An 18,586-nucleotide genomic window follows, 5' to 3' on the forward strand; every position below is an offset into this window, starting at 1 on the left:
CGCCGCGGCGGGCGCACGGAGAACTAGGCCCAAGACGCCGTTTCTGTGCGACGTGGCGGGCCGCACCTCGCTTTGCGCTTTGTATCTAGCGGCCGTGACTGAGGTGCAGCCAATGCATGCGCAAATCTCCTTGACGTCGCCAGATAGCACCACGTACCCGGCAGCTATAAAGCCCCTAAAAAAACTAAAGTAGCGACAAGACGCCCTCCCTCTTCTCTCCTCCTCCCCCGCGTGCCGGGCGAACGACTTGTTTTCTTTGTGATTTCATCTGACTGCGGTGGCGACCTCTAGCCCGCTCCGAAGGAACTAACGCCCCTTTTCAATTGGTTGCGCTGGATTCCTGAACTTGCCGAGTTCTTCTCTATGCCTCCGCATTAACCGTGCGTTCCGCTGCATAAATATATCGGTGACTTAGGAGAAACATTTGCATGCTTCACTGAATCGTCTAAAGGCAAAAATGAGCACGCATAGATGGATTGTTTTGGTCGAGCAGCACGCGCACCGTGTACGGGTGCGCCGGGCTTTATTTCGCGTGCCAAATTTAATATCGAGAGTGGGGCGTGCATTGAACGTGACCGTGAATCACTAGGCCGTATAATGAATTTGCGGTGATTTGTTTTGGTGAAGAGCAGTATGCAAACAGAACGACCGCCCCCGCTGGAACGCTGGACGTGCTAGAACGGATGCACAGGTTTGACATTCGAAAAGACACCTGCAAGTGAAGGCATTCTAAATGCCCGTAGTTCATCCGCTCTCCTAGTGGCTTTTGGTTTTGGTCTGCTGCAGTGTATCGCGGACCAGGTAAGACGCTTGAGGGAGTGCTCGAAATACGGTATGAAGGCCACGGTACGTGTGTACTTATCTGTGCCTCCCTTAATTTATTTATTTATTTTATTTTATTTATCACATACTGTTGGCCTCTCTTTGAGGCCATAACAGGATTGGGTGCACATATGCATGAAAAAGTACACAATAAAAGACTGCAGAGAAGGAACTTTTCACTCTCATAGAAAGAAACATGGTAAATGACACATGGTGACAATGTTAACCGTTTTGAAAGTGGTTTGCTACCTTCGACACGAATGCTTCAGGAGTGAGCTGGCTTACAATTTCAGATGGCAACATATTCCATTCACGGATTACATGCGGGAAGTATGAAAATTTGAATGCATCACTGTGGTATCTATATTCAGATAGATGTTTTTCATGTTTTGTTCTTGTGACACGTGTATTAGGCGTAAGCAGGTATCTAGTTTTATCAAGTTTTGTGTCGTTATTCAAGAGGAGGAACAAGAACTTAAGCCGCAACAGTCTAGCTCGTGTGTGAATTGTAGATAGGCCGGCTTTTTGTAAAAGCAGTGAGGGAGAGTCATGGCGACTGTATTTGTTATAAATGAAGCGGACAGCTTTTCGCTGAACACTTTCTAATCTATCAATATATTGTTTAGTGTAGGGCAACCAGGCAATAATACTGTATTCTATAACTGAGCGGACAAGTGAAATGTAGGCTAACAGTTTTGTTTCAGGTGAAGCAAGTCGAAGGGAACGTCTTACGGTATAAAGCGCGGAATGTGCCTTTGTGGCAATGTGTGTCACGTGCTTGTTCCAACGTAGATCGGAGATAATAATCACACCAAGATACTTGAATTGCTCTACTTTTGTAAGGGACTTCTGTTCAATTCCATAAGTGAAGTTTAATGGTTGTTTCTTTCTTGTGACGGTCATGCAGACGGTTTTCTCCAGGTTGAGGGCCATCTGCCAGTTGTCGCACCATTCCGATATGTACAGCAGGGATTTGTTAAGCAGTATTTGGTCGGCAGAGCTATTGATTTCTTTGTACATCACACAATCATCCGCAAACATACGTACTGTTGCATCAATATTCTTACACAGATCATTAATAAAGAGAAGGAAAAGAATTGGGGCGAGCACTGACCCTTGTGGTACGCCAGATAATACTGCTGCTAAATCCGACTGGCTGTTTTCAATACAGACAGATGTTCTCTCGCGTGCATGAACTGTAACGATATAGACTCCCGCATTAAAATTTTCTTTGGAATAGTTACTTAGTAAGGAGAAAACCTACCTCGCAAATATTCTTCGCCTGCCAGCAATGGGATAATAAAGTTCTACGTAAATGTTCCATCGGCATCAGTCATTTAGTGAGAAGCAAAACCTACCTCGCTTTTACATCTGTTCGTAATCTTCCACATTCGTATAGTCGCTATTAGAGCACTGCACGGGCCTTAATTATTCACGCGTCCCGAGCCCGTCAACCTTTTTCGTTACCCGCCCCAGCCCGGCCCGATTTTTTCGATATAGGCCCGAACCCGGCCCGGCCCGCGAGGTAGACATGCCCGGCTAAGGCTCGGGAACCGCCCGAGTACTAAATTCACATCGGTAAAGCCAAAGCCTTTTGTTATACGGATCTCATTTTTAAAAAAAAGCGGCTACAAAACTTTTAAAAGTGGAGATAATGGAGGCCTCACTGTGGGCAACGTTAACAAAAAAGAAACGTTTTAGCATAAATAAAAGAGGTTATCACAGATTTGATCGCATTCGTAGCCTCCTCCTAACTAGTTAGGCGTCAAGGGGAAGCAAGAACGCGGAAGTGATGTTACAAAGTATGTGACAGGAAACGCGCGACCCACTTACGATGGGCACTATCACGCATACCCACAGCTACTGGTCATATTTCGAGAGTAAACGCAAGCCAGCGCGCGCTAGCTGGTGTTTCTACCAACGGTGCCTACGGTGCCTTGACGATGCATATCGGTGCGATAATACTCGTTGTCTTTTTCTGTAATATATCTATATATAATACACACGCACGCACGCGCGCACGCGCGTGACTGCAGAATGTAACGCGTGCGCTTCACCATGTCAGGGCGCAGTCTGATCTGCGCTTATAGTACGCATGTATGTCTAACTGCGGCATCCGCTCAAATTTAAGGAACATCACTCTACAGTTAGACGTGTGCCTCGCGTCAGTTACACGTTTGCGTGCGGGCAATCACGATGCGCTCAACGCAAGCGCCCTTATGTCGAGCTTACTGCGGCCATACGCTCGATTGCGAACAAACCACTGCACAGCGTAGCTTGAAAAAAAAAAGGATAACTCAGCAGCTATTGAAAGCACGTCACTGACCTCGCAAAGTCTGATCGATGGCGTTGCGTTAAAATTCGTCCGGCCAATTATGTATAACCAAACCTTCCCCGGCCCGCGTCGGTTTTCGATGATGGGATCGCGAAGAACCGCTTTCCACTGTCGTGACAGTTCTTGCACCCGAAGGCGCAGCAGCCCGTCATGCCGCACAGATAGACGGCTTGAAGTTAGGTAACTGACACACGTTCCGAGCAAAACAAAAGCCGCTGTTCTTCACACCAAGCAAAAGCACAGTGTCCACAACGATGCCTGCCGAACCTACGGTGCCCGGTTCGAGCGGACAATATGGCGTCTGCGGCCGCGAAAAGCGCGGGTTTAAAGGACTTTTGCGCGCGAAACCATCGACCAATGAGAAGAGGCGACGGGCGCAGAAGAGGGAGAGGCGGCGTTCTGCAAAGGTTGCCGTTACTTCAAAAATTTCCAGGGGCTTTAGGCAGCTACGCGCGCGCCTGCAGCATCGGGACCAATCAGCGCCTGCTCACCGGCGGTAGGCGGGCTCCCGGTATTCCGCTAACGGTAACAAGGTACACGGTATGCTAAAGGTGTCTATTTGCGAGAACTTCGTTGACGACTTCGAGAGCGGGATCCATCGTAACGCTGGCAAAACGCCGGTGCAGACGTAAACGAAGCGTCGGTAGCGACGGCCGCAATAGCCGATAGATGCCTTCAACGTGCGGCCGGAGGTAGCTTTCTTTTCCGCTGCTGCTAGGCCGCACTGCTGGCTGCAAGAAATCACGGAGTCTTCGTTACGTCAGGTGCACGTCATGTTTCACGTCACTTAGTCCTGTGTCGTCATAGGAGAATCCCAAGTTTGAATCAGAGTGGCGGGAAAAAATTTTTCAACTTCGAATCCAAATTTCTTAGACATAAATGCATCTTTCGCTGCCGGCCAAGTGGCATCAAAGCCATGAACTGCCCGAACTATCGGATTTTCCTTTTAAAAAAATATTAATAGAGCTCTCCTCTCTGTCCCTTTAAAGTCCCTTGATAGCGCACCGGGCGCGGGGCGCGCCGTAGTCCGTCACCATTCCATGTGCGGAGGTAGGATGGATAGGGGAGGGGAGGTATGTCTGCGGCGGCACCGGAGGCACTCGCACCCACGCGTTGCCTCCTCGCCGTCGCGCCCCCCCTCGGCACCGTTGGCGGGCGGTGCTATGAAATTTGCTGCACGCGATTGCCCGTGTCGGCCACGCCATTCCCAGCATTTTTTTCCAAATATAAACCATCTACTTATGAACCAGGCACAGATGCAGCAGGTTGAACGCACCTCCATCCATTTCTATTGCCACAAAGCCACCTTCATGAAAAAGACGAGGACGCAAGTGTTACAGTGTTACTTGAATAAAGAGTGTCCGTAGAAAGTAAAGAGTACTTTCTAGCTGTACATACATGCACCTTTCTCTCGTATTCTTTATCTCAATATATCGCAAAATCAAAACACAGAGCTGCGATGAAATATCGCATTAGGGAGTGTCGTAATCATCCTTGGAATTTTCTTTTTCTCTGACCAACGGTGTCGTGCACACACACCGCTAAAGTTATGGTTTTTCATGCCCCAGCCTCCAATGCATTAGCAGGCCCGTCATGAAGTTGTATCAAGACGACTCATGTTGCAGACAGTCTTTGAAGAGGCAGACCGATTCGTCGGCAGAGTATGCTTCGCCCTGTAAGCGTGCTCGCCTTACCTTTGTTACACCTGCTTTAGGGCCCCACAGCTGTGTGCCCTGCACGGAAAGGATATATACGTTCAGAGGACCGCTGTCGCTGGGGACGAACGTTCAGTGCATTCCTAGTATAATCTATTAACTATAAAAAGCAATACTGCATCCATTCGGATAACCAGTGCGTATAGTTCAGGGTGCGTTTATTCCTGCGGCTTGTAACCGTGAATTACAATGAAGTATCGGTTATCTTTCTCAGTTCCAGCGTTGCACTTTCTGGTGTCTCGCAGTACTGTGCGCGTGAATATCCGAAGCTCTTCTTTTTCGTCATCGTCCAGCTGCTTGTAAATTGGGTTGAAAATAGTTAAGAAATCTGCAAGGAAAAGGAAGTACAGTAAAATTAGATTGACTCCTTCCTGCACACATCTATCGTTATATTCGTGAAGTGCTTTGTTTTAATCCACTGGCTTTAGAGGCGCAATGTGGTCGCCGTCACCTTCCCTCTTGCTGCAGGCAAAGTGCGACCGCTTTTACCAACTCATCGCTTTAAGGGGACGCTGAGCTCAACTGCATGTGCAGTTTTTTTGGCCTCGGCAAAAATGCAATAGTTTGACCTTTTTCTGGCACTGTCGGCAAACTTCGTTAGACAGCAAAACACCTATATATTCCGGAGACAATTTTGGAATTAGATCTGGGACACTTTTCCCCACACTCGATTCATTGCAGTTACACTCCCGATGAAATCACGACAATTAAAGGGCCTATACCCTATTACTGCTCCTTTTCCTCTATAAACGCTCCTCTTTCAAGCAGTTCACCGCCTGTGTCTTGGCCACTCCCCCGTAGTGAGTATGTGTCATTTTATTTGAGGCCAACCAACCCTATGATCGCTGATAAAAGTGGATCAGAGTGTGATCTCTTCTTTGAGTTCCGCAAACAAAAATTTGCTCAGTCTTCGATCGGCTCGATCTAACAATCTCACTCGGCTTCGATCTCACAAAATCATAAATATCGCCTTAAGAAGCACGAACGAATGCTTCTCCTGTTTAAGCAGAAGCTTACACGTGTAATAAAAGTTCACAAAATGACAACACTGGGGTCGCATTTTCCTGCAGTTCCTTGCTTGCATTGTTGACACCTAAGTGGCGAATCATCTTGCCAGAGAAGCAGGACGGCTCTGGTGGCTTGCCGTTCCAAAGCTTCAGGGAAGCTCTCTGAACCGTAGTTTTGACCATCTGGGATATTAATCATGCTCCCACATCACACTACACGTGGCCACTTGTGCATTAGTCCCCACGAAAATGCAGTCGCTGCGGCATCTGATTCGGCCGGGGAGCCCGTGGACTAAGCGGATGAACACCACAGCCACTGAGCGACTCCAGAGAGCTGCGGAAGCAGGGAACACCATCGTCTCACCTACAGTGCAGAATTTTTGGTGGACAAGGGACCAAAAACAGGGCCAGAAGTGGGCTTCTGCAGCCCGAGGCGGATTTAGGGTTGCTTGACGGCGGAACTTCTCCCTGACCCGTCAAGGCAACTGTGATCTAAGACCCTTTTTCCCAAGCATCTCACCCAAGAAGAGCCGAGCACTAAGCCGGGGGTAATATTGTACCCATTACAAAACCGGCAGGCACCACGCAGTACTGGGTATCGAACCCAGCACCTCCCAAAGGCGAGACAGATGCTTTACAACAATACCATCGCTGAGCTCGTTGAGCTGAACGCGTTGAATCCTCCAGGCCACATTTGTTGGCGAAGGCTTCAGTTTTCTAGCGAATGATTGTGCCATCACTCGTGTTGCAGCCTTATCTATTTATTTTGCATTCATTTTTTTTTGTTTATGTCATCATTCATTCATTTCTCATATACTCACAGCTCCCGAAGGCATTACAGTGGAGGGAGAGGCGATGTTGGGTGAGGGGGGAGATTGCCTAACTAATGGTGACGCGACAGCGCATCTGACAATGCGGCCACAAATGAATCATTGCCATGTACAGCACCACCTGAAGGCAAACGTTTGCAGACACCGACAGACCAATAGTTGAAAAGGCAGTACTGAAAGAAAGCAGTGTTAGATTTGCATACTCGTCTATTTTATATACGTGATCACAGCGATAGGATGAGCAGTGTGCCCTGGTCTATGGAGCTCTCATTGTGAGAATAATACCGCTGTGGCAAATGCTGTGCGATAATATCAATGTCCATTTATGTAATTATTTTCATCTCTGCCAACCTAGAGAGCATTTTCTTTATGACAGAGTGAGTCGTGTCCCAGCTTACACTTTCCGAAAATATGTATGTGTAGCTTTGCTTTCTGCCTTTGCTAGGTTGCAAAGGAACTTTGCTGTTTGCGCTTAATAGGCCAGCCTAGAGACCATGGCACTTATCCAAGAATTTCGCTCAGAAGTTTTCATACAAACCCGTACCGGCACTCGCTTCACTGTTGTATGCGTCGGGCACATTAGTGCGGAAAACTTCGCAAGCCAGGGCCGTCAAACTGGTGGCATGGATGAGGTCGGCGGCGTGAATTCGTAGCGGCACATTGTTGTCCATCACACTGGCCTTCAAAAGCAGTTCCTCAAATTCCTGCTGCACTCAGAACCGAAGACAAAACGAAGAGTTATTTTATTAGATATCGAACCTCTTCCAATGTGCACTTTAATCACTGAATAGGGTTATTAGTGGCCTTGTGATGCGCCGACCTAAGCGAACTAGCGAATAAGCACATGAGAGCAGGCGGAGTAATCATGCAACTGGTTATTTTGCCTGGCGTGTGGTCTTTCCTACAACGTGAAACACAGCTTATCAGCATGTGTGTGTGTGTGTGTGTGTGTGTGTGTGTGTGTGTGTGTGTGTGTGTGTGTGTGTGTGTGTGTGTGTGTGTGTGTGTGTGTGTGTGCGTGTGTGTGTGCGTGCGTGTGCCTGTGTGTGTATGTGTGTGTGTGGGAGGTGGGTGTTTAAAAAGTATTAGATATTTAAAACAAGTTTTAATAACAACTAACTTCAACAATTGTACCAGCTGTATCCCTGTGACACAGTAAGCTACATACTCTAATGAAACTTGTCAAAAATCCTCGCATATGAAATCAATAACGTAATTCCTTCGCCTGGCTGGTTTCTATCTAACTCCACACTACGATATTGAAATTTATCTTGGTTGATATTGGCCGGCGTTAAGCATCTGACATCCGTGGAGTGCTCTTGCTACTATCGGCAAAAAAAGAAAAGAAAAATGAAAAACAAAATACTTCACGTCAGTGTTCTCCTTTGCTTAGTGCGGTAACAGAGAAGCGGCCAACGCATGTCACCCAAAGCAGCTTGGCTTGGGGAGGCAGACTTGGGAACTGCCTCTCGATACTACCTACCTGACAATACTTGCTCCATTTGGGCGAGTTCTTCACTGCCGTCAAAACCTTGTGCGCGTTCAGTGCCTCGCTGTAGACGAGAAAGCATTCTCCCCCGGGCGCCATCAGCGTTTCGATGTTCCTCATTGCGCGCCGTTGGTAGGCAATCCAGTGGAGTGCCAGGAAGGAGTACACCCTATCGAAGCGGCCCTGGCCCCTCACGAACTGTGCCACGTCGTCATCCGCCAGGAGGTCCAGCTTCTGATAATCGATCCTCGGATGCGAGTGGTTTTCCCGGGCGAATTTAAGCATGGCATCCGATCTGTCAGCCGCCACCAGTCTCGTGCACCAGGCCGGCACGCGAGGCAGCAGGTTCTTTAGGGTGAAGCTGCAATGTAAGAAAACTGATGATGATGATGACTATGATTGATTGATTGATTTCAGTGCGATAGCATTACAGTTCTCGTGAGACCACCACCACGAAGGTGCCTGAGACGGAATTCGGTGACCAGGCCAGGTGAAAGCTAGTACCCATTTATTCCCCAGTGAAATACCCTGCTGCAGAGAGTGGGGATCGAACCCCGCACCTCCCACATACGAGGCGGATGTTCAAACGACCAGCCTACTCATGCGATACAGAGCTGCAGAGAGTGGGGATCGAACGCCGCACCTCCCACATACGAGGCGGATGTTCAAACGACCAGCCTACCAATGCGATACAGAGCTGCAGTGAGTGGGGATCGAACGCCGCACCTGCCACATACGAGGCGGATGTTCAAACGACCAGCCTACCAATGCGATACAGAGCTGCAGTGAGTGGGGATCGAACGCCGCACCTCCCACATACGAGGCGGATGTTCAAACGACCAGCCTACTCATGCGATACAGAGCTGCAGTGAGTGGGGATCGAACGCCGCACCTCCCACATACGAGGCGGATGTTCAAACGACCAGCCTACCAATGCGATACAGAGCTGCAGTGAGTGGGGATCGAACGCCGCACCTCCCACATACGAGGCGGATGTTCAAACGACCAGCCTACCAATGCGATACAGAGCTGCAGAGAGTGGGGATCGAACGCCGCACCTCCCACATACGAGGCGGATGTTCAAACGACCAGCCTACCAATGCGATACAGAGCTGCAGTGAGTGGGGATCGAACGCCGCACCTCCCACATACGAGGCGGATGTTCAAACGACCAGCCTACCAATGCGATACAGAGCTGCAGTGAGTGGAGATCGAACGCCGCACCTCCCACATACGAGGCGGATGTTCAAACGACCAGCCTACTCATGCGATACAGAGCTGCAGAGAGTGGGGATCGAACGCCGCACCTCCCACATACGAGGCGGATGTTCAAACGACCAGCCTACTCATGCGATACAGAGCTGCAGAGAGTGGGGATCGAACGCCGCACCTCCCACATACGAGGCGGATGTTCAAACGACCAGCCTACCAATGCGATACAGAGCTGCAGTGAGTGGGGATCGAACGCCGCACCTCAAACATACGCGGCGGATGTTCAAACGACCAGCCTACCAATGCGATACAGAGCTGCAGTGAGTGGGGATCGAACGCCGCACCTCCCACATACGAGGCGGATGTTCAAACGACCAGCCTACCAATCCGATACAGAGCTGCAGTGAGTGGGGATCGAACGCCGAACCTCCCACATACGAGGCGGATGTTCAAACGACCAGCCTACCAATGCGATACAGAGCTGCAGTGAGTGGGGATCGAACGCCGCACCTCCCACATACGAGGCGGATGTTCAAACGACCAGCCTACCAATGCGATACAGAGCTGCAGAGAGTGGTGATCGAACGCCGCACCTCCCACATACGAGGCGGATGTTCAAACGACCAGCCTACCAATGCGATACAGAGCTGCAGTGAGTGGGGATCGAACGCCGCACCTCCCACATACGAGGCGGATGTTCAAACGACCAGCCTACCAATGCGATACAGAGCTGCAGAGAGTGGTGATCGAACGCCGCACCTCCCACATACGAGGCGGATGTTCAAACGACCAGCCTACCAATGCGATACAGAGCTGCAGTGAGTGGGGATCGAACGCCGCACCTCCCACATACGAGGCGGATGTTCAAACGACCAGCCTACCAATGCGATACAGAGCTGCAGTGAGTGGGGATCGAACGCCGCACCTCCCACATACGAGGCGGATGTTCAAACGACCAGCCTACCAATGCGATACAGAGCTGCAGAGAGTGGTGATCGAACGCCGCACCTCCCACATACGAGGCGGATGTTCAAACGACCAGCCTACCAATGCGATACAGAGCTGCAGTGAGTGGGGATCGAACGCCGCACCTCCCACATACGAGGCGGATGTTCAAACGACCAGCCTACCAATGCGATACAGAGCTGCAGTGAGTGGGGATCGAACGCCGCACCTCCCACATACGAGGCGGATGTTCAAACGACCAGCCTACCAATGCGATACAGAGCTGCAGAGAGTGGTGATCGAACGCCGCACCTCCCACATACGAGGCGGATGTTCAAACGACCAGCCTACCAATGCGATACAGAGCTGCAGTGAGTGGGGATCGAACGCCGCACCTCCCACATACGAGGCGGATGTTCAAACGACCAGCCTACCAATGCGATACAGAGCTGCAGAGAGTGGTGATCGAACGCCGCACCTCCCACATACGAGGCGGATGTTCAAACGACCAGCCTACCAATGCGATACAGAGCTGCAGTGAGTGGGGATCGAACGCCGCACCTCCCACATACGAGGCGCATGTTCAAACGACCAGCCTACCAATGCGATACAGAGCTGCAGTGAGTGGGGATCGAACGCCGCACCTCCCACATACGAGGCGGATGTTCAAACGACCAGCCTACCAATGCGATACAGAGCTGCAGTGAGTGGGGATCGAACGCCGCACCTCCCACATACGAGGCGGATGTTCAAACGACCAGCCTACCAATGCGATACAGAGCTGCAGAGAGTGGTGATCGAACTCCGCACCTCCCACATACGAGGCGGATGTTCAAACGACCAGCCCACCAATGCGATACAGAGCTGCAGAGAGTGGTGATCGAACTCCGCACCTCCCACATACGAGGCGGATGTTCAAACGACCAGCCTACCAATGCGATACAGAGCTGCAGTGAGTGGGGATCGAACACCGCACCTCCCACATACGAGGCGGATGTTCAAACGACCAGCCTACCAATGCGATACAGAGCTGCAGTGAGTGGGGATCGAACGCCGCACCTCCCACATACGAGGCGGATGTTCAAACGACCAGCCTACTCATCCGATACAGAGCTGAAGTGAGTGGGGATCGAACGCCGCACCTCCCACATACGAGGCGGATGTTCAAACGACCAGCCTACCAATGCGATACAGAGCTGCAGTGAGTGGGGATCGAACGCCGCACCTCCCACATACGAGGCGGATGTTCAAACGACCAGCCTACCAATGCGGTACAGAGCTGCAGAGAGTGGGGATCGAACCCCGCACCTCCCACATACGAGGCGGATGTTCAAACGACCAGCCTACCAATGCGATACAGAGCTGCAGAGAGTGGTGATCGAACTCCGCACCTCCCACATACGAGGCGGATGTTCAAACGACCAGCCTACCAATGCGATACAGAGCTGCAGAGAGTGGGGATCGAACACCGCACCTCCCACATACGAGGCGGATGTTCAAACGACCAGCCTACCAATGCGATACAGAGCTACTGAGAGTGGGGATCGAACACCGCACCTCCCACATATGAGGCGGATGTTCAAACGACCAGCCTACCAATGCGATACAGAGCTGCAGAGAGTGGGGATCGAACACCGCACCTCCCACATACGAGGCGGATGTTCAAACGACCAGCCTACCAATGCGATACAGAGCTGCAGAGAGTGGGGATCGAACACCGCACCTCCCACATACGAGGCGGATGTTCAAACGACCAGCCTACCAATGCGATACAGAGCTGCAGAGAGTGGGGATCGAACACCGCACCTCCCACATACGAGGCGGATGTTCAAACGACCAGCCTACCAATGCGATACAGAGCTGCAGAGAGTGGGAATCGAACACCGCACCTCCCACATACGAGGCGGATGTTCAAACGACCAGCCTACCGATGCGGTACAGAACTGCAGAGAGTGGGGATCGAACACCGGACCTCCCACATACGAGGCAGATGTTCAAGCGACCAGCCTACCGATGCGATACAGAGCTGCAGAGAGTGGGGATCGAACACCGCACCTCCCACATACGAGGTGGATGTTCAAACGACCAGCCTACCGATGCGGTACAGAGCTGCGGAGAGTGAGTATCGAACACCGCACCTCCCACATACGAGGCGGATGTTCAAACGACCAGTCTACCGATGCGGTACAGAGCTGCAGAGAGTGGGGATCGAACACCGCACCTCCCACATACGAGGCGGATGTTCAAGCGACCAGCCTACCAATGCGATACAGAGCTACAGAGAGTGGGGATCGAACACCGCACGTCCCACATACGAGGCGGATGTTCAAACGACCAGCCTACCAATGCGATACAGAGCTGCAGAGAGTGGGGATCGAACACCGCACCTCCCACTTACGAGGCGGATGTTCAAACGACCAGCCTACCAATGCGATACAGAGCTACAGACAGTGGGGATCGAACACCGCACCTCCCACATACGAGGCGGATGTTCAAACGACCAGCCTACCAATGCGATACAGAGCTACAGACAGTGGGGATCGAACACCGCACCTCCCACATACGAGGCGGATGTTCAAACGACCAGCCTACCAATGCGATACAGAGCTACAGACAGTGGGGATCGAACACCACACCTCCCACATACGAGGCGGATGTTCAAACGACCAGCCTACCGATGCGGTACAGAGCTGCAGAGAGTGGGGATCGAACACCGGACCTCCCACATACGAGGCAGATGTTCAAGCGACCAGCCTACCGATGCGATACAGAGCTGCAGAAAGTGGGGATCGAACACCGCACCTCCCACATACGAGGTGGATGTTCAAACGACCAGCCTACCGATGCAATACAGAGCTACAGACAGTGGGGATTGAACACCGCACCTCCCACATACGAGGCGGATGTTCAAACGACCAGCCTACCAATGCGATACAGAGCTACAGACAGTGGGGATCGAACACCGCACCTCCCACATACGAGGCGGATGTTCAAACGACCAGCCTACCAATGCGATACAGAGCTGCAGAGAGTGGGGATCGAACACCGCACCTCCCACATACGAGGCGGATGTTCAAACGACCAGCCTACCAATGCGATACAGAGCTACAGACAGTAGGGATCGAACACCGCACCTCCCACATACGAGGCGGATGTTCAAACGACCAGCCTACCAATGCGATACAGAGCTGCAGAGAGTGGGGATCGAACACCGCACCTCCCACATACGAGGCGGATGTTCAAACGACCAGCCTACCAATGCGATACAGAGCTACAGACAGTGGGGATCGAACACCGCACCTCCCACATACGAGGCGGATGTTCAAACGACCAGCCTACCAATGCGATACAGAGCTACAGACAGTGGGGATCGAGCACCGCACCTCCCACATACGAGGCGGATGTTCAAACGACCAGCCTACCGATGCGGTACAGAGCTGCAGAGAGTGGGGATCGAACACCGGACCTCCCACATACGAGGCAGATGTTCAAGCGACCAGCCTACCGATGCGATACAGAGCTGCAGAGAGTGGGGATCGAACACCGCACCTCCCACATACGAGGTGGATGTTCAAACGACCAGCCTACCGATGCGGTACAGAGCTGCGGAGAGTGAGTATCGAACACCGCACCTCCCACATACGAGGCGGATGTTCAAACGACCAGTCTACCGATGCGGTACAGAGCTGCAGAGAGTGGGGATCGAACACCGCACCTCCCACATACGAGGCGGATGTTCAAGCGACTAGCCTACCAATGCGATACAGAGCTACAGAGAGTGGGGATCGAACACCGCACGTCCCACATACGAGGCGGATGTTCAAACGACCAGCCTACCAATGCGATACAGAGCTGCAGAGAGTGGGGATCGAACACCGCACCTCCCACTTACGAGGCGGATGTTCAAACGACCAGCCTACCAATGCGATACAGAGCTACAGACAGTGGGGATCGAACCCCGCACCTCCCACATACGAGGCGGATGTTCAAACGACCAGCCTACCAATGCGATACAGAGCTGCAGAGAGTGGGGATCGAACACCGCACCTCCCACATACGAGGCGGATGTTCAAACGACCAGCCTACCAATGCGATACAGAGCTACAGACAGTGGGGATCGAACACCGCACCTCCCACATACGAGGCGGATGTTCAAACGACCAGCCTACCAATGCGATACAGAGCTACAGACAGTGGGGATCGAACCCCGCACCTCCCACATACGAGGCGGATGTTCAAACGACCAGCCTACCAATGCGATACAGAGCTGCAGAGAGTGGGGATCGAACACCGCACCTCCCACTTACGAGGCGGATGTTCAAACGACCAGCCTACCAATGCGATACAGAGCTACAGACAGTGGGGATCGAACACCGCACCTCCCACATACGAGGCGGATGTTCAAACGACCAGCCTACCAATGCGATACAGAGCTACAGACAGTGGGGATCGAACACCGCACCTCCCACATACGAGGCGGATGTTCAAACGACCAGCCTACCAATGCGATACAGAGCTACAGACAGTGGGGATCGAACACCGCACCTCCCACTTACGAGGCGGATGTTCAAACGACCAGCCTACCAATGCGATACAGAGCTACAGACAGTGGGGATCGAACACCGCACCTCCCACATACGAGGCGGATGTTCAAACGACCAGCCTACCAATGCGATACAGAGCTACAGACAGTGGGGATCGAACCCCGCACCTCCCACATACGAGGCGGATGTTCAAACGACCAGCCTACCAATGCGATACAGAGCTGCAGAGAGTGGGGATCGAACACCGCACCTCCCACATACGAGGCGGATGTTCAAACGACCAGCCTACTAATGCGATACAGAGCTGCAGAGAGTGGGGATCGAACACCGCACCTTCCACATACGAGGCGGATGTTCAAACGACCAGCCTACCAATGCGATACAGAGCTGCAGAGAGTGGGGATCGAACACCGCACCTCCCACATACGAGGCGGATGTTCAAACGACCAGCCTACCAATGCGATACAGAGCTGCAGAGAGTGGGGATCGAACACCGCACCTCCCACATACGAGGCGGATGTTCAAACGACCAGCCTACGGCTGCGATGCGAGACCGCGCTCTATGAAGACAGGTGGATTTTTGGCCATTTCAGCTAATTAACACGTTATGTAGCGGCTGCACAACTCTTAACGTAGCCCAACACTGTATAGCAGTGGTACATGACGCTTAACATTCTGAAATTTCACCTGAGGCTATAAGGGACGCCGGAGGCTCCGTAGTGGCCTTGACCAGCAGAGATTCAATAGTTTTTCCCAAATTTGCTTCGATCGTTTAAGAACTTTGCGGCGGTTAGTGATCATCAAGCTAATATGGGCTTCCCAAATTTCCATAATCATTTAGTGAGGTTTCCAAACTACAGTTACCATAATTTGCCAGCAACAGCCTGCTGTCAGAACGCCCTTGTTTTACAAAATAATGGTTTAAAATTCACCTCAATGTTCACGGCTCACAGCCGTGGCTGCTGTGATGTGCTCCGCAGTAGAAAATGACAATAAAGTCGCTGGTTGCGAGCGAGAGTTGGCTTGAGAGTGTCACTACATCGTGACAGACTCGGATTCCAGCGCTTCGCAGTGTCCTCAACAATCGAGCAGAGCCTTTATTGCTGTACCTCTCTCCTTAGCCGTACCTTCCTGCTCTTAGCCGTACTTGCTTGAAATTGGCTGCGCCTGTCTTGCTTGACTGCCCGAGCTCGACGTACTGTACCTGTCTCAACTCTTCCGGCCTCATAGTGATGGTTCAACAGCGCAAACACACATAGACCAAGAAATGCCGCCGCGGTGGCTAAGCGGTTATGGTGCTCGGCTGCTAACCCGAAAGACGCGGGTTCGATCCCGGCCGCGGCGGCTAGAATTTCTTTGGAGGAGAAATTCTAGAGGCCCGTGTACTGTGCGTTGTCAGTGCACGTTAAAGAACACCAGGTGGTCGAAATTTCCGGAGCCCTCCACTACGGCGTCTCTCATAGCCTTAGTTGCTTTGGGACGTTAAACCCCATAAACCAAACCAAACCACATAGACCAAGAAGGAGACAAGACACACACAGCGCTGAACTTACAACTGATTTTTATTAGGAAGAAGTATGTGATAATATACACACACGAAAACAACAAACACGAAAAAAACAGCGCACATGCGCAATGTCAACAATCTTATAGTACTAAAAAGGTAAAATCGCTTTAAAAGCACGTGTGTATCCGCAGAACCGCTATCCACTGTGTAGCATATTCATTTCTCTAACAGATAATGTTACAGATGGCTCACTCACGCATCCTTTATCTTTCCGGATAATATGAAAGGCTTCAGCAATTTCTCTAGAGCGCTGGTAAGAATGACAAAACAACACATCAGTGTCACAAAAAAACGACGTACATTTGCAGAAGAAATGCTTGCAACATCAATCATGTACCAAGATATGTTCCCTGTAAGACTGGCATAGTTTATCAGATCCCCTTGTCCTGCGGCCTTACCTAAATAGGCCAGACTGGCCGCTGTATTAACGTGCGGCTCATGGAGCACGCTAATTCTTAAAAGAAGAAAGAAACTAACCTAGCGAAGCGTTGTTTCACATGCAAATGCACGCCGTTTTTTGGTTGGTTGGTTGGTTGGTTTATGGGGTTTAAAGTCCCAAAGCGACTAAGGCTATGAGAGACGCCGTAGTGGAGGGCTCCGGAAATTTCGACCACCTGAGGTTCTTTAACGTGCACTGACATCGCACAGTACACGGGCCTCGAATTTCTCCTCCAAAGAAATTCCAGCCGCCGCGGCCGGGATCGAACCCGCGTCTTTCGGGCCAGCAGCCGAGCACCATAGCCACTGAGCCGCCGTGGCGGCCCCCCGCCGTTTTTTGGTGACACTGATGTGTTGTTTTGTCATTCTGACCAGCGCACTAGAGGAATTGCTGAAGCCTTTCATATTATCCGGAAAGATAAAAGGTGCGTGAGTGCGCCATCTGTAACATTATCTGTTAGGGAAATGAAAATGCTACACAGTGGATAGCGGTTCTGCGGATACACACGTGCTTTGAAAGCGGTTTTACCTTTTTTAGTACTGTGAGATTGTTGACATTGCGCATGTGCGCTGTTTTTTTCGTGTCTCTTGTTTTCGTGTGTGTATATTATCACATGCTTCTTCCTAATAAAAATCAGTTGTGAGTTCAGCGCTGTGTGTGTCTTGTCTCCTTCTTGGTCTGTGTGTGTTCACGCTGTTGAACCATCACTATGAATCTACACCAACTAGCCCAATCTGCAGTTCTGACAGTGGATAGCGGTTCTGCGGATACACACGTGCTTTGAAAGCGGTTTTACCTTTTTTAGTACTGTGAGATTGTTGACATTGCGCATGTGCGCTGTTTTTTTCGTGTCTCTTGTTTTCGTGTGTGTATATTATCACATGCTTCTTCCTAATAAAAATCAGTTGTGAGTTCAGCGCTGTGTGTGTCTTGTCTCCTTCTTGGTCTGTGTGTGTTCACGCTGTTGAACCATCACTATGAATCTACACCAACTAGCCCAATCTGCAGTTCTTCCGGCCTGACGGTAACTGTTGGCCTCACCTGTCTTAACTAGCACTTACCTGGCCTTTGCCGTACCCGTCCCATCTAATCCGTACCTGCCGGACCCACAGCCTACGTCGATGAACTGGGACCTCCGCCGCGCGTAATCCTCTCCCTTCAACTTCCCTCCAGAATGGACTCCTACGTCGAGGAACGCCGGCTGGAAGGCGTCCAGTATGGCTGCGACGAGGGGCGCCGCTGGTTCGGTTGCCGCGTTGTACATTTCGACGCACTTCTCCGAGCCGTACGCATCTGGAGCAGCGTCGCTGGTGGTTACAATAGATGTAGTCATCTAGCAGTAAAACAAACGCAAAAGTAGTATGGGTTGCATTGGCCATTCCTCCGTTCAAGTAATGTAGCGATTACAACAACATGTATTATTTTATAATCTTAACTCGTTTTTTTTACAAACCCTTTATTCTCGCTATATACAGTGTTGGTCAAAATTCGCATGACAGAGCTATTACAGCACTATTAAAGACCGAATGACCTTGAAATGCTGACCGAAGCTTTCTTCTTGCGGTATAGAAGCTTCCTCCTTGACGTGTTCTGAATGATCCGCTGTAAGGAGCATTACAGGGACATTCATTTCACTGCAGGTGAACACTGTGGCCTTAAGACTTTTGACCAAGACTCTACT

General features: G+C 51.0%; 1 protein-coding gene across 1 annotated transcript; it reads right to left on the reverse strand.

The window, feature by feature from the left end:
• Window positions 1-7,227: 7,227 nt before the first annotated feature.
• Window positions 7,228-18,169, reverse strand: LOC149347370 (4-vinylphenol methyltransferase 1-like). Its single transcript, XM_089541570.1, has 3 exons — window positions 18,003-18,169; window positions 8,193-8,559; window positions 7,228-7,413 (listed from the first exon to the last, which is right to left on the reverse strand). Exons 1-3 carry the CDS (start codon window positions 18,167-18,169, stop codon window positions 7,228-7,230), a joined length of 720 nt encoding a protein of 239 aa, XP_089397696.1.
• Window positions 18,170-18,586: the final 417 nt, after the last annotated feature.

This window comes from Amblyomma mixtum, chromosome 4 (genome assembly GCF_055824585.1).
Source record: "Amblyomma mixtum isolate Tamu chromosome 4, ASM5582458v1, whole genome shotgun sequence".
NCBI classification, from domain to species: Eukaryota; Metazoa; Arthropoda; class Arachnida; order Ixodida; family Ixodidae; genus Amblyomma; species Amblyomma mixtum.

What these genes read in the sequence shown, in the direction of transcription:
- LOC149347370 (XM_089541570.1), bottom strand. Translation starts at nt 18,169, where the DNA reads ATGTACAACGCGGCAACCGAACCAGCGGCGCCCCTCGTCGCAGCCATA. An exon ending in GTAGGCTGTGGGTCCGGCAG is followed by an intron (nt 8,560 to 18,002) that starts GTACGGATTAGA and finishes CTTACATTGCAG; the next exon opens with CTTCACCCTAAAGAACCTGC. An exon ending in AATGGAGCAAGTATTGTCAG is followed by an intron (nt 7,414 to 8,192) that starts GTAGGTAGTATC and finishes TGAGTGCAGCAG; the next exon opens with GAATTTGAGGAACTGCTTTT.